The 13,395-nt window shown below is 31.3% G+C and overlaps 1 protein-coding gene across 2 annotated transcripts in view; it reads left to right on the top strand.

Annotated features, from left to right (window-relative positions):
• Positions 1-13,021, top strand: part of Nhe2 (Na[+]/H[+] hydrogen exchanger 2) — a 144,229-nt gene extending 131,208 nt beyond the window's left edge. For both annotated transcript variants that reach the window (XM_088235780.1, XM_088235779.1), the window contains 6 exons: positions 35-104; positions 2,488-2,595; positions 7,426-7,482; positions 8,226-8,399; positions 10,260-10,524; positions 12,377-13,021. In XM_088235780.1, the coding sequence (XP_088091906.1) occupies positions 35-104; positions 2,488-2,595; positions 7,426-7,482; positions 8,226-8,399; positions 10,260-10,524; positions 12,377-12,566 (864 nt within the window). In that variant the 3' untranslated portion in view covers positions 12,567-13,021. The remainder of the gene's footprint in view (positions 1-34; positions 105-2,487; positions 2,596-7,425; positions 7,483-8,225; positions 8,400-10,259; positions 10,525-12,376) is intronic.
• Positions 13,022-13,395: the final 374 nt, after the last annotated feature.

Genomic DNA, 13,395 nt, shown 5'->3' with positions numbered 1-13,395 from the left:
TGTATGTATTGAAATCATTTGATGAAATTTTCAGGATGGAAAACAAAACCACGTCAGCTTTCCAGAGTTCCAACAGAATGGGTCTGCCAGACAGTTTACGCACGGTAAAAAAAAGTACTATAGATTAGGTACAGTCCACACTTCTCATACTAACCCTCATTCTGCCTGTCGTGACTATGTAGACTTGGCGCATCCCCTATGCACACTTGCATGCACGTACAGTATACATTACATTGTCAAGTAGGTATAACATTGTGTATCACTGTGCTCAAGTGTGTTAAGCTATACAAGTACACATATATACGTGTGTGAAAAACTATACATATTTTACTATTATAATAGTCGTTTGTTTTTTTTTTCATATTAGGTTTGTGTTCCATGTATTTTACTGCTAGAACACTTTTTTAACGGGTATGCATAAAATGTTTATTCCTACAGATAAAAAAGACATTAAGGATAATATACAAAATGATTTATTGAGCCTCAATAACTCTTCTATTATTTCAAGAAGTTGAACTAAAACACTCGGTATGTTTAGTTTCGATGTGTAGAAATTTATTATTGTGCATCATTTACTTAACTGTATAGTAGTGTAATTTTTCTACCAAATATGGAAAAATTTTCAACTGCATTTGCCAGTTATTTAAAAATATTTTTCTTCCATGAAAAAAACTACTTATTTACTCACAATTTTTAGTTCAACATCCTTTGAAACATTCAAATATGTTTCAAACACAAGTGTTAACTCCCAATTATATATTTTTATCGCATGCAATCTAACGTTTAAAAAATATTTTCTCATCTTCTCTTCAGTAATGTTAATTTTTTTTTCATACAAATTACAGCTGTCTAGTCTATTTGGCACATACATAATATGGAGTAGGTAACTAGGTAGTGAGGAAGTTCAGTGGTTTTTTTATTTGCTAAAGGACTAAACTAAGCCAAAAAAACATTTAATTTTTTTTCTGTATCTTATTATCAGCGCTTTAATTTTTTTAAAGTTTCGTATTTTTGAAATACACTCCGCATGTATCGTCTCAAGTTCTCTTCCGCTTCTTCACGGCCAATTCTGCCCATTGGTCCGTGGTAAGTAAACCAAAAATCTTTCACAGCTCCCTTATCGTTGATTGATTCATATGAACTAGTGACGTCGTTCAAAGTAGTTCATTTTTATTAAAACATTTTTCATAATTTTTTTGTACATTTTCAAAAAACTTTTCTGTACAATTTAATGGTCTAATTTTTACCGCGCGTTAGAAAACCCCACAGGGCTGATGTTCCTCATTATGTAAATTCAAGTTAATAAAAAATATATATATGTAATATACACGGTGTTTCTGGGCCAGACTGCGAGACTTGAGAGGAACATTCCTCATTTTTCCAATGTGTATCGCTTCGTTGGTCAAATACATTTTCTATCTTTTTTTTGTAGGGGAGGGGTGGGGTTTGTGAAAGAGATAGTCTGAGAAATTAAAGATTTACTTCATTTTCAAATTATAAAAATATTACCATGAGGAAAGTTCCTCTGGAGTTTCGCGGTTTGGCCCTGAACTACTGTGAATATATAAATATGTTTAATTAAGTGCAGAAAGAGAAGAATTTTATGAATATATTTATTTCATTAATTCCCTTTCCTGTTCCTGGGTACTACATTGGTACACCAATTGCAGCGTATCTTGATCATTTTTGTTACATGAAGGTAAGGCAATCTTGTTTCGGGGGCTATGAAATATTCTGGTGTAAATCACATATTTAAAATAAATATTTCACGTCGAAAATTGGAAAAATGTATTTATGCTGAAGTAATTTAAAATTCATTTTTGTACTCTTTTTATTTAAAAACTGAATTTCAATTATTATTTCCATCGTATTTTAAAAAATAAAACATGAAATAAAGAATGAAACCTAGTATAATTATTTCAATTTTCTTTGATTATTTACCACATATTTTGAATAATAAAAAAACACAGTCCTAATATTGAACCTATAACAGAAAATGATTTTATATGTTAGCAATTATGTAGGCAATTAAATGTGCGCATACTTCTACTGTCCATTCAATTTAAATATTGCTTACCTTTACCTTAACTATGTATTATTTTTATTTTTTTAAAGATTATGTTATGTGATTTTGCTTTTGATGCAGATTTTGCTCATTGCCTTTTGTTCTGTATTTTTATTTTAACATTTTAAAAAATCTATTTCTAAACATTTTAACATGTGACATCTGGAACAAACTTTTTTGCATTTAGGTAGATAATATGCAATATCTTTGAATATACAAAACATGAAATTGCATAATACGTATTTCTTTTAAGCAGCACAGTAAGAGCATGAAGTCATTTGAAAATATCAACAGCAAAATACATAGTTATAGAGGCTGTTAACACAATGCTTACCCTGATCCCTTACTTCGGGCACTTCATACCCATTATACTAACTCACACGCTACCTCCATTGTTTGCTAAACCCATGATCATTCTTCAGATTATACTGATGAAACCCTTCAAGAGGTGGCATCCGACGGACCGGACTCTGCTCCGCCTGGACGCTCAGAAGATGATAGTGGAATAATATTCACCGCTAAAACTGCGTGTAAGTTATTTCAATTTTATTCTACACTGTACAAAACATTTATACTTGACCCAATCAAAACTTTATTTTTTTTGTGTTTTAGTTTAAAGGGTGTATTTAACTATGAAACATGAGATGAAATCATTTATCATTTTCGTTCATGGTCTTGTTTCCACATTTCGACCCCTCGGAATAAGATTCCAACTAACAATTTGAGTCTATTTGAGTTACCAAGTGAAAACTGTTCCATTTTCAATAGTCTTAATTCCTTTTGTACACATTAACACCATCTACTGGATATTAAAGAAATTAGGAAGTGTTCAAAGTTTCAACTGCATTCGGTACAGTCTGCGTCAGATGAATCTTGTTATTACGGAATGTCGATTTAGTAATTTACTAAGTTTGTAAAGTTTTCCAGTCACTACTTTAACTTATGAAAGTGTTCTGACACGTTTTTATGGTAATTTCAAAATTAGAAGAAGATAAAAAAAGAAGATATTAATTGTGCTTTGAGAGTATTACTTAAATACAGTTTTATAGAAATAATAATATTTTTTATTTATTTCAAATCTAACACATTACCTATGTTACATTTAAATAGACCTGCTCAAGTGTTGAGTTTTCCATTAGTTTGGTTATCAAAGACACATGCAGTTTTAGAAACACTATTTCTATATTAAAACTAATGAAAATGGATCTCTAAACTTATAAATTATTATCCATGTTTGTGTTCAGAGGAAAAGATACTAATACAAATCCCTTGCAAAATGTAAAATAAAATAAACTTGTTTGCTTGATATTAAAAAAAAAAATGCCTGGCATATTACATTACCTTAAACAAAAACCATATGAAGATCACAATCTGAATTCCTAACCTTGAGCCTTTTTTTTTTAATTAGGTGTCCTTATCAAATCCTGTTTTTATTCAGAATTATTTTCTACCAGTCATTGAAAACTGTGTGAAAATCAGAAAAAAAGTTGTGGTAGAAACGGTAAACCTCTTCAGAATTCAAGTAGACGTTTAGTTGAACATTAAAGTCACTTGTTCTACTCTTATAAATTGTTAAATATGTGGAAATCTGATCATTTTCTGTCATGATTTTTATTTTGGTATTGATTATTTTGCTCCTAACGAGTATGTGGGTGTTAAATGTTATTTTTTTTTTTTTTTCATGTTGCATTGATGAAAACTTTAATTGGCTCCAGTCTTGAGCAAGTTGTCTTGTATAGTTTACTAATTTACTTAGTATTGCAACCCAGTTATATTTGGTTGACATTATTTGCATTATAAATAAATACAAGTCAAAATGTTTTGCAACAAATGAAAATGACTATGATTATTATTATTTGTGTCATACCAAACCTTTTTATTACTCAGATGAAGTAAAAAGGTAATCGATTATTTATAGATTTAAAAAAAAATATCTTTTTCTGTTTAAAATTTCATTTGATTTTATAGGACACCTTGAAAATATATTTTTTTTTTTTTTTTCAATGTGATGTTTGTAAATTGGCCAAAATACAAGCAAAGCTTTCACCCTTAATGTACAGGGCTTCAAAATATTATATATATAAAATGCACGTCATCTTAATCACCTCATTATTCAATTTTAGATTCTTGCAATAATTGTTATCAATTTGACAAATATTATTTGTATGTATACATCCACTAAATATACGTATTTTAAACTACTTTCTTATATTAATCGAAGCAAGGACATTAATAATACCTCACATTACTGATATATTAATTGAGTTTGTAGTATGCTTTGATTTATGTTATTTTTTATTTTAAGTAACTCGTTGTTCATTATATGATATTTATAATAACCGTGTGTTAATGGTGCATATGGCTAAATGTTGGCATGCATAACTAACTTTCTTGAATATTTGACAATAACACTTGAGGCGTTGAAGCGCAGTTCTCTTACGACCTTCCTGTATACCGCATGGACTTGATGATTTCCTCCTTCACTATGTAACTTAATCTCTTCACAAATTTCTTCAAGACCTCTCCACGAGGTCTCTGCTTGTGAAATACTAACTACTTACTATTATTATTTAACAGCTTTTGTATTTTTAATACTAACCTTATGTTACCAAATGCATTTGGAAATTTTATGGTACATTTAATATCTTGGTTAAAAGTCAATTGCTTAATCTAAAGACACTTTTCTATCAACATAAATATACATTGTAACACAACTACATAGTAATTATTTTTTATCCCACATTCAAGTGATTATTTTCAACTTAACATAACTTACCTTGGGCTATAAGTAAACACACAGTGAATGCATTACATGGTTTAAAATCAGTAGTTTTAAACATGGTTAACGTTTATTCTTATTCATTTTATTACTCTATTGTAATTTTTATTACAAATGTATTCCTAACTGCATGTACAGTAAATCTATCTTTCAAAATAATACAAATGTATATTGTTATTATTCCTATTTCATATCCAATTTTTTTTAAAATTATGATGAGCTTCATAAAAAAATTATAAAATGTAAACATTAAAAGTGATTTAGAAACTTGAATGATACTAGTTGAATTCCAATTGGTTTAAATGTGAGATAATGCATTTGGTAACTGTTTGAATTGTTCTGCTTTGTTGTGACTTGTGTCACGGCCACGCACGGTCACGCACGGTCACCGGGAGCAGGTTATATCGAGGACATCAGCCCGACTTCCTCCCACAAAGAGAACAGCAGCTCGCTGATAAATCAGATAGCCAACTTGCCGGGCTTTAATCCGCTGAAAGCACGCCTGGTCAAGCAATATTCCAAGGCCTCTATGGAAGAGATTCTACCCACAGCAGTTGAGAAGTCTCTCCCTTGGAGACGGGATCGATCCACTTACAACTTTGGTATGTCCGCAGCCTGCATCCTTGGAGTACGCATTACAAATATACCAACATTGCCAATGTTGTATTGTTTTCTATATTATTTTGCCCATTTCTTTTACCTTTCTTCTAGTTCTGTTGGCTTTTAGGAGCTGAAGTTGTAAATGTCACTTGTTCTGCAAATTTATAATATCTCGCTAATTTTACGGAGCATTACAACGGTTAATTTGGAAAAATATTAAACCATAAATACTTTTAACGATAATTTAGATACACATGGTATAGGAAAATGCATATTGATAATGGATACTATGGTTTAAAACTATAAAATATGGTTCCTAGTAAAACTATGGTTTCATAAATACGAAAATTTTAATATTTTTTACTAATTAACAAATAACAACACCGTCACAATAGATCTTCACAGGTCGCAGTGACATCAGGAGCTTGCAAAGCACTGACCCCCACCACTAAGAAAAAAAAACAGTTATAAAGTGTTTATTGAAATGCTTACTTCTTACATCAAAACTTTGTTACAATATACACAATGTTATTTTCCCAAACATTTTTTAGAAATAATATCGTATTTGTAGAAATACAGGAAATATTGCTTTTTAGTGACATTTATGAATTCTGCACTTATTTTGTGAGATCGATATTTAGGTGTTATGAAAAATAGTTTTAATATAAAATGTTATCAGATTCATTCAAATTTGTTTCATCTGATATTGATCACTTTACATAATCTAAAGGAGATAACTACTAGACTACTCTATTAATGATGAGTCTTATTTAACCATTTAACACTCGCATGTTTTGTACATAACAATGGCTTTTAATTACCTATTAATGTTTTACAAAAATAATTGAATACCTACTGAACTTAGGTTCTCTTAACATCTTGAAGACTTTCTTTTGGGGAATTATTCTTCATATTATAAACCGTCGACATTCAAATAGTTTGTTTTTTTTTAGAGCATTTCAGGAATGTCAATTAAACACAACAACATAATCATAATTATTTTTACTTTTACGGGTCGTTAATTCATTAAAAAAATTTTAGCTTCATTAAAATCATTGTAATTCTAACAGCACTTTTTGAGTTTTGAGCATGTGAATAAACACACAATATTAATAAATAAATTATCATTTTACAGCAATATATTTTTTTCTCTTCCGTTGGAGAGTGTAGTAAGTATATAGTTATATACTTTCTATCGCCTTTGGTCACAAACCTTCCTAAATCTATTCACTGTTAACTTCTGACCATAATAAACATTTTAAAATACACAACACCAGTCACCTTTTTTAAAACTAAATATACATACATATGTATATTTTTCTCCCAGCTACAATTAATGAAATAAAACAAAGTAAAGTGTTTTATCTTCGTTTTTCATTGTCAATTTCATGTATTCAAAATACATTATGTATGTATAATATTACGATACTTATGATATTTGATTTCCCATTTATAAAGAATGATATATTCTTTAATTCAATTTGACTCATTTATGAAGGTACATTATATCTCAATATACCCATATTTTATGTTTTCATTTATCTGACGATCTAGGGCTGCCCATCACTTCTCGTTCTATTTAACAAAAACTCATTGTTCAGCCATGTGAAACTACATTAAATGGCTGTTAAAGGATAAATTCATTGTATTGCAAATATGTTGTTAGAATTTCAGTTAGTACATATTTAGAAAAAAATATTAATCACCGGTCCTGTGTATCTGCATCTATAAAGTATGTATGTATAGATATAAATAATAGTGTGTTGTATTACGTGTGGGTATTGTTATCCAGTATAAGAGTTGATTTTTTATATAGAAGTGTTTTGCTTCTTATTTAGGTTTTTATTTTCAGCACTAACTCCATCTCATTTGCACGCGCACGAAGATTGCATGTTTAGTCATTAATATAAATCATATCAATCTGTATTGTTGAAGGATACATTATTTCATTTCAATTTGTATAAAGATATCTTCCTTTCAGTGCCTCAAGAAGATATATTGGAGGAAGATGAAAGAAGATTATCCAAAGCATCTGAAGGTCAGTTGAATGTGCTGTTTTATTGCAAATCAATACTTTTACTTGTGTAATAAGCGTTTTAATCTAGTTCCCAAGTTTGTAACTAAATTTACTTTTGAATCAGTGTATAATTAAATTATTTTTACTGGAAAAATGGTATTAGAATCCCACTTGTTTGTGTGATTTATAACTGCAAGACTAGCTGAAATGTGTTTATATATGATTTCCTTGATAAAAAGGCTGGATGACTTTTAAGTGACTTTAACAGGAGAATCAATCAAATATATTTTTATGAAAAATTAATATACATGTATATATTTTTTAAATGGATTCCCAAAACAATGTATGTTAGACAGGTGTTTCATTAAACTACTAAAGCTGTATAGGATAAATACTAAAAACTTTTCTTTTAATAGTAAAATAGGTACTTTCGTTCCTTTAATTTACTCAGATATTAAAATTTTTCCGGCCATGTTCAGTTGTAAACAATGCACCAATTAGAAAATGGGAATAAAGTCGTGGTTACCACTACTGTGTTAGAAAACTAGTCTAAAATTAAATAACATTATTGGTTTAAAATATAATTAATTCAAGTTACATACTACCTGCGATATGTTTGTTTAGATTTTTTAAATGTGAAAATCTTTTATGTTCATTTTAATGTCTAATATTAACTTGACTCGTGAATGAGACAAATTAAAAAAAGAAAAAGTACGAACAAATAAGATATGAAAATGTCAAATAATAAATTAATATTTGTGCAGATCGCTATACTCCTCATGACCCTGCGCGAGTTAGTACACCTACTGCCACGGAGACCATGTTACCGTGGAAGAGGGAAGATGAAGGTATTGCCGGGCTGAAGCAGAGTGAGTTCCCCTCCTGGGCGTCCAACAAGGAGTACCTGGCTTACAATTCTCCGTCTGCAACATTCCTCGGTAAGCGCTAGATTCTTCAAATTGAGTCAAAATGTTTTAAACAATCCTGCTGAAACCATTTTATGAAAAACTAAAGACGCTGTTTTGTTTTTCATTTGCGTAAGTAGTAGGCACATATAAAAAAATTTTGTAATAAATAATAAGTTATAATAATATGTAAATTCTCTAGCACTAATTTTTGTGAGAAAATTTCATTTGATTCATGTTTCAAATGTAAAATTTTCTTACATTATTCACAGTGAAATGTGTACATAATGTTTTGTATTAACCCATTAATTAAAACTATGAAACAAAAATTAATTCACTATGTACGTATTATGTATGTAAACCTACTTTAATTTTTGAAGAAAAAATGATCAATATAGTTATTTTTATCAAATTGTATTTAATTAAATTTAAAACTATAATATTTTGTAGGTATGTATTTATGTAAATGATACTAAAAATAATCCCATAAGTCATCTTTAAAACACGGCAATTTCTGTACATAATTAATTTTATAAGATATGATGTTCCATTCTACTCCATCTTATGATCATTATTATTAATTGATAGAAAAATATATCTTCTTTATATGCTATTCTTGTTCTTACTGCAGTAATGTAGAGTATTTCTCATTTTTTAGTAACCACATACATTGCAATACTTATACCTAATCCGTTAGTAAAAAATACACATAGTCAACCATATCCTGTAAAAATAATGAACCAGTTACTTGCACAACTTTAGCACCTGTAGCCATTATTGAAGATGATTAATTTAATGCTGACTCCACATATTGGTTTTTTTTTTTTCTTATTTATCAACTTTACCCATTAGAACTCGCCACTAATATTTTATATGGTGTTGGCAATCATCTGATTTGAAGTGCTAATAGGATACCAATATTGATCAAAATTCACCTGGATTTTGCTTTTGCAGTGAACAATAGTCAACATGTTTCAATACAGTCAATTTGAACTGCCTGACAGCGTTGCAACAAGTAAAAATATTATACTATAGTAATGTTGAACAGCTGTTCCAATGGCACAAAAGAAAAGGTTTTTGGTTCATACTGGTGATGAAAATTTTAAAACACTACTATTACTCGAAGGATAGAAATCTCGGCCATGCATCAACATCGATGGCAAATCAATAGTTCCAAACTCATGCTTTGTATTTGGTGGGATCAGCTGGGTTTAGTGTAGTATGAGCTCCTCAAACCCAATGAAACCATCACGGGAGATCACTATTGATCACGATTGCATTGCGTTTGAGCCGAGCATTGAAGGAAAAACGAGGAGAGACACGACAAAGTAATTTCGCTGTATGACAACGCTCGGGGCACATGTTGCAAGGCCAGTCAAAGGATACATGTAAACGCTCAAATGGGGAGTCCTACCCCATCCGCCATATTCACAGGCCATTGCTCCTTTCGATTACCACTTGCGCCGATCGATGACTCATGGCCTGGCTGAGCAGCACTTCCATTCTTAAGATACCAAAAAATGCCTCGATTCGTGCATAACCTCAAAAGATGAGTAATTTTTTCGAGATGATATTCATATGCCGCCAGAAAGATGGAGAACATAGTCATTAGCGATGAACAATACTTTTAATGATATGTTCTTTACTAATTTATCTAAACTTATCCTAAACAATTGCAGAAATTATTTCTAATTATTATGTCATGGAGCTAAATACCACCTTACTGACTTTTTACGCGAATTAACTTATCTTCTTTGAGATCTGAATGTGAACTTTTTATCGAGATATAATATGTGGAGTTGGCCAAACACTAGCATGCACGGCATGCTGCATATTAACCGCACACTTGTTCTCACCTTGCTTTTGGTTTCTTCCTCTGATTGCGCATGTTAGGCGGCATTGCGCAACCTAAACAGGCCAAGTCAATAATAGGTCTGTTCCGGCGCGAGAGCTCGAGCTCTGCGGGTGGCCCGGGGGCTACGGGAGGCGCGGGCTCGGAGGGCAGCCTGCACGGGGACGGGGGCCGCAGCCACAGCGTGTTGTTGATGGAGGACATGGGCCACGCCGACCCCCTGGGGGTAGCCAGCCGTCCGGCCAGTATCATGCAGGGGCCCCACAGGGGGCAGACTAGAAGAGGCTCCATGCTAGAACTGACAGGGTGAGTATCCGGCTCTCATTCTCGTGACAGATACTCTTAACTTTCTACGAAGTTCGCAGTCGCTAAAAAATGAGGAAATTCAGTGCTATGGAAATTTGGATAAAAAAATATTTTCTCACACGTGATAAAAATTAGAGCATTAATTGTATGGCGAAGTTTCTAGAAAATGTATAAAAAAATAATTTAAATGAACCGCTTTGCGATGTCATAGGTTTATGTGACCACTTGTTTGCAATAGCCAATAAATTCTAGGGGTGTTATGTTGTTGTGGCAACCTTGGGTGATCATCATTGCTACCAGCAACAGATTTTTGGATTCCAAGGTAGGTGTGTGTATTATCACTCACCGACCAGAACTTGTTGCAAGCAGTGTTATTTCAAAGTTTTGGTGGAGATTTTCCAAATTATAAAACTAAAAATTCATAGCGATGATTACATATATGATACATAAAATATGTTCTTTCTTTTGGTTAGTTTGATAGTCTATTGTTTTGTTTTGTTTTTTTTTTTTTCGCACCACAACAGGCCAGGAGGCCCAATTACAGTGGTGAATTACATCACAGAACACCCAGGCTTGCGAAAAATCAGATTTTCTTTTTGTGCTCTCACCGGGAATCGAACCCGGAACCTTCCATGTGTGAGTCAAGCGTCTTGACCACTACACCACGGAGGCCGCCATTTAATTTCTCTTCCATCAGCATCCCCTTTCTGCACCCAATGGCGCGTAGGGCACTGAATTGGTACACCAATTTCAGTGTATCTTGGTCATTTTTTTGTTACATGAAGGTAAGATGATCATTCTTACGCTTCAGGTACCAGTCCAGGAACTATGAAATATTCTTGTATGAAAACACCCTTTTTTAAATAAATATTTCATATCAACCATGTCGGGAATCGAACCCGAGACCTCTTGCAAGGTAGGCAAACATGCTGATCATTACACCACGAGGCCGATAGTCTATTGACAAATAAAAAAATATTAAAAAACATTGAACTTCCTCATTGACTTTCGATAACAGTAAAATTACTTCCAGTTACAATTTTTAACATGAAATTATGATTTTTCTGATTTTCCTTGTGACCAAACTGTCATAGAAAAAAAACTGTAAAGTGATTATCTGTCATTAAATGAATGTTGCCAAATTTTTTTATGTGTTTTATCAGTGGTTTTAAAATATTTTGTAGAAAAATAGTATTTACTTTTCAGAATATTTAAATTTGTAAGTGAAAATTCTTGATGGAAGTTCATTGTAATTTATTATATAAATAAAAGATGAGTGATACTTAAATCCACAAATTTGGAAAATCCAGTGACCGGTTTCATAGCTTTCGCGACATCTTCGAGAAAGCGATGAAACAGGTCACTGGATTTTCCAAATTTGTGGATTAAAATATCACTCGTATTTTATTTCTATAATAAATTTTCAGAATATAGTAATTTATTTATAAAATTTAAATAAATCAAGAATGACTATACTGCAAAATTTCTCCCTGAACCCCAATTTAAGACCACTGATTTTGAATGCTAAAAAAGGAAATGCATACATGTTTGTTACTGCATTTTTACCTATAGGTACATATTGTGTCCATAAATGTATAACTAAAGTGAATCTTTGGATTTGACTGTAATTCTTCTTTTAAATACCTTGCCAACCCTTCTGTAGAAAGATAATCATTTCATTAGTTGTTTGCATTACAATAGTGTTTTCTATACCCTATCGGTGTTTTGTCCAGAAAACTTTATTTATTGTTGGTTGATCTTATTAGTATCTTTGTATTGATGTAAAATGTCTTTTTATTTTACATATTACAACTGTCTTATAATGTTACGCATCTGTAAAACATTTTTACAGAGGACTTTCTAGGGACCCAATAATGGAAGAGAAGTGTAGCCAATCTCTGCCGGAGAGCGAGAGAATGAACATAAGAAGAGCGCCATTAGCAAAGTGTACTCCTAAAACCCAAATCCGCCGACAGCAAACCATCGGTGCCTCTCTCCTGTCCAGCTCATCTAGTTCTTCAGACGAGGAAGAGAAGGATTGATGTCAGTCTGCGAGGGAATCATTAATCTAATTACCACTCGGAGAGAACTCAATACAGCGAATCCATCCTGATAATATTACATTATTAGACGTATACTTATATCTGGCTCTTGAAATTGTCGGGTTGAGAGCTTTTGATGTATTTACCTTTAAAATGTACAATCTTTTGAAATGTACAATGCCCACAATTTGTTACTATGTAAATAAGCATGCATTTTTAAATATTGTATTTCTTACATTTTATTACAATTTTTTTTCAACATAGCACAATAAAACCAATTTTCATTTTGTTTTTTCAAGTAAATTTTTATCACTGCGTTAATTTTGACTACATCGCAAGATATGCAATATTTTTAATTAGTAAAATAATATAATTTGACACGATTTTTCAATATTATACATAGATAATTGAATTAATTTATAATATTTAAAAATAATCCTCAATCCAAAATATACATTAGCATTTAAATTATCATTAATTTGTCAGTACTAAGTGTTGAAAATATACATATGTATGTATGTATGTATGTACACACCGACAATATTATACTTAGAAATTTGTAGATAATTTATTTTGATACATGCTTCCTTATTGCATTACAGCTGTTTATAAATTCCTATTCTAGATTTTTTGTAATTTTGTGCCCGTCACATGTTTATTAAATTTTGTGAATTGAGTAACTCAATTTTTTCAATATTAATTTATAATATAATCAATGCATAATTGTATAGGTTCTTAAGCTGTTTTTTTGTATTACTATAATTAAAATAATAGTTTATTGGGCTTTTTAATTGATATACTATTTCAGATTCAGTAGCTCCCTAAAGCA

This window comes from Micrasema longulum, unplaced genomic scaffold (genome assembly GCF_059751315.1).
Source record: "Micrasema longulum isolate JH-2025_06_02 unplaced genomic scaffold, ASM5975131v1 h1tg001436l, whole genome shotgun sequence".
Taxonomy (NCBI): domain Eukaryota; kingdom Metazoa; phylum Arthropoda; class Insecta; order Trichoptera; family Brachycentridae; genus Micrasema; species Micrasema longulum.
This window is presented reverse-complemented; position numbering and strand designations above follow the sequence as displayed.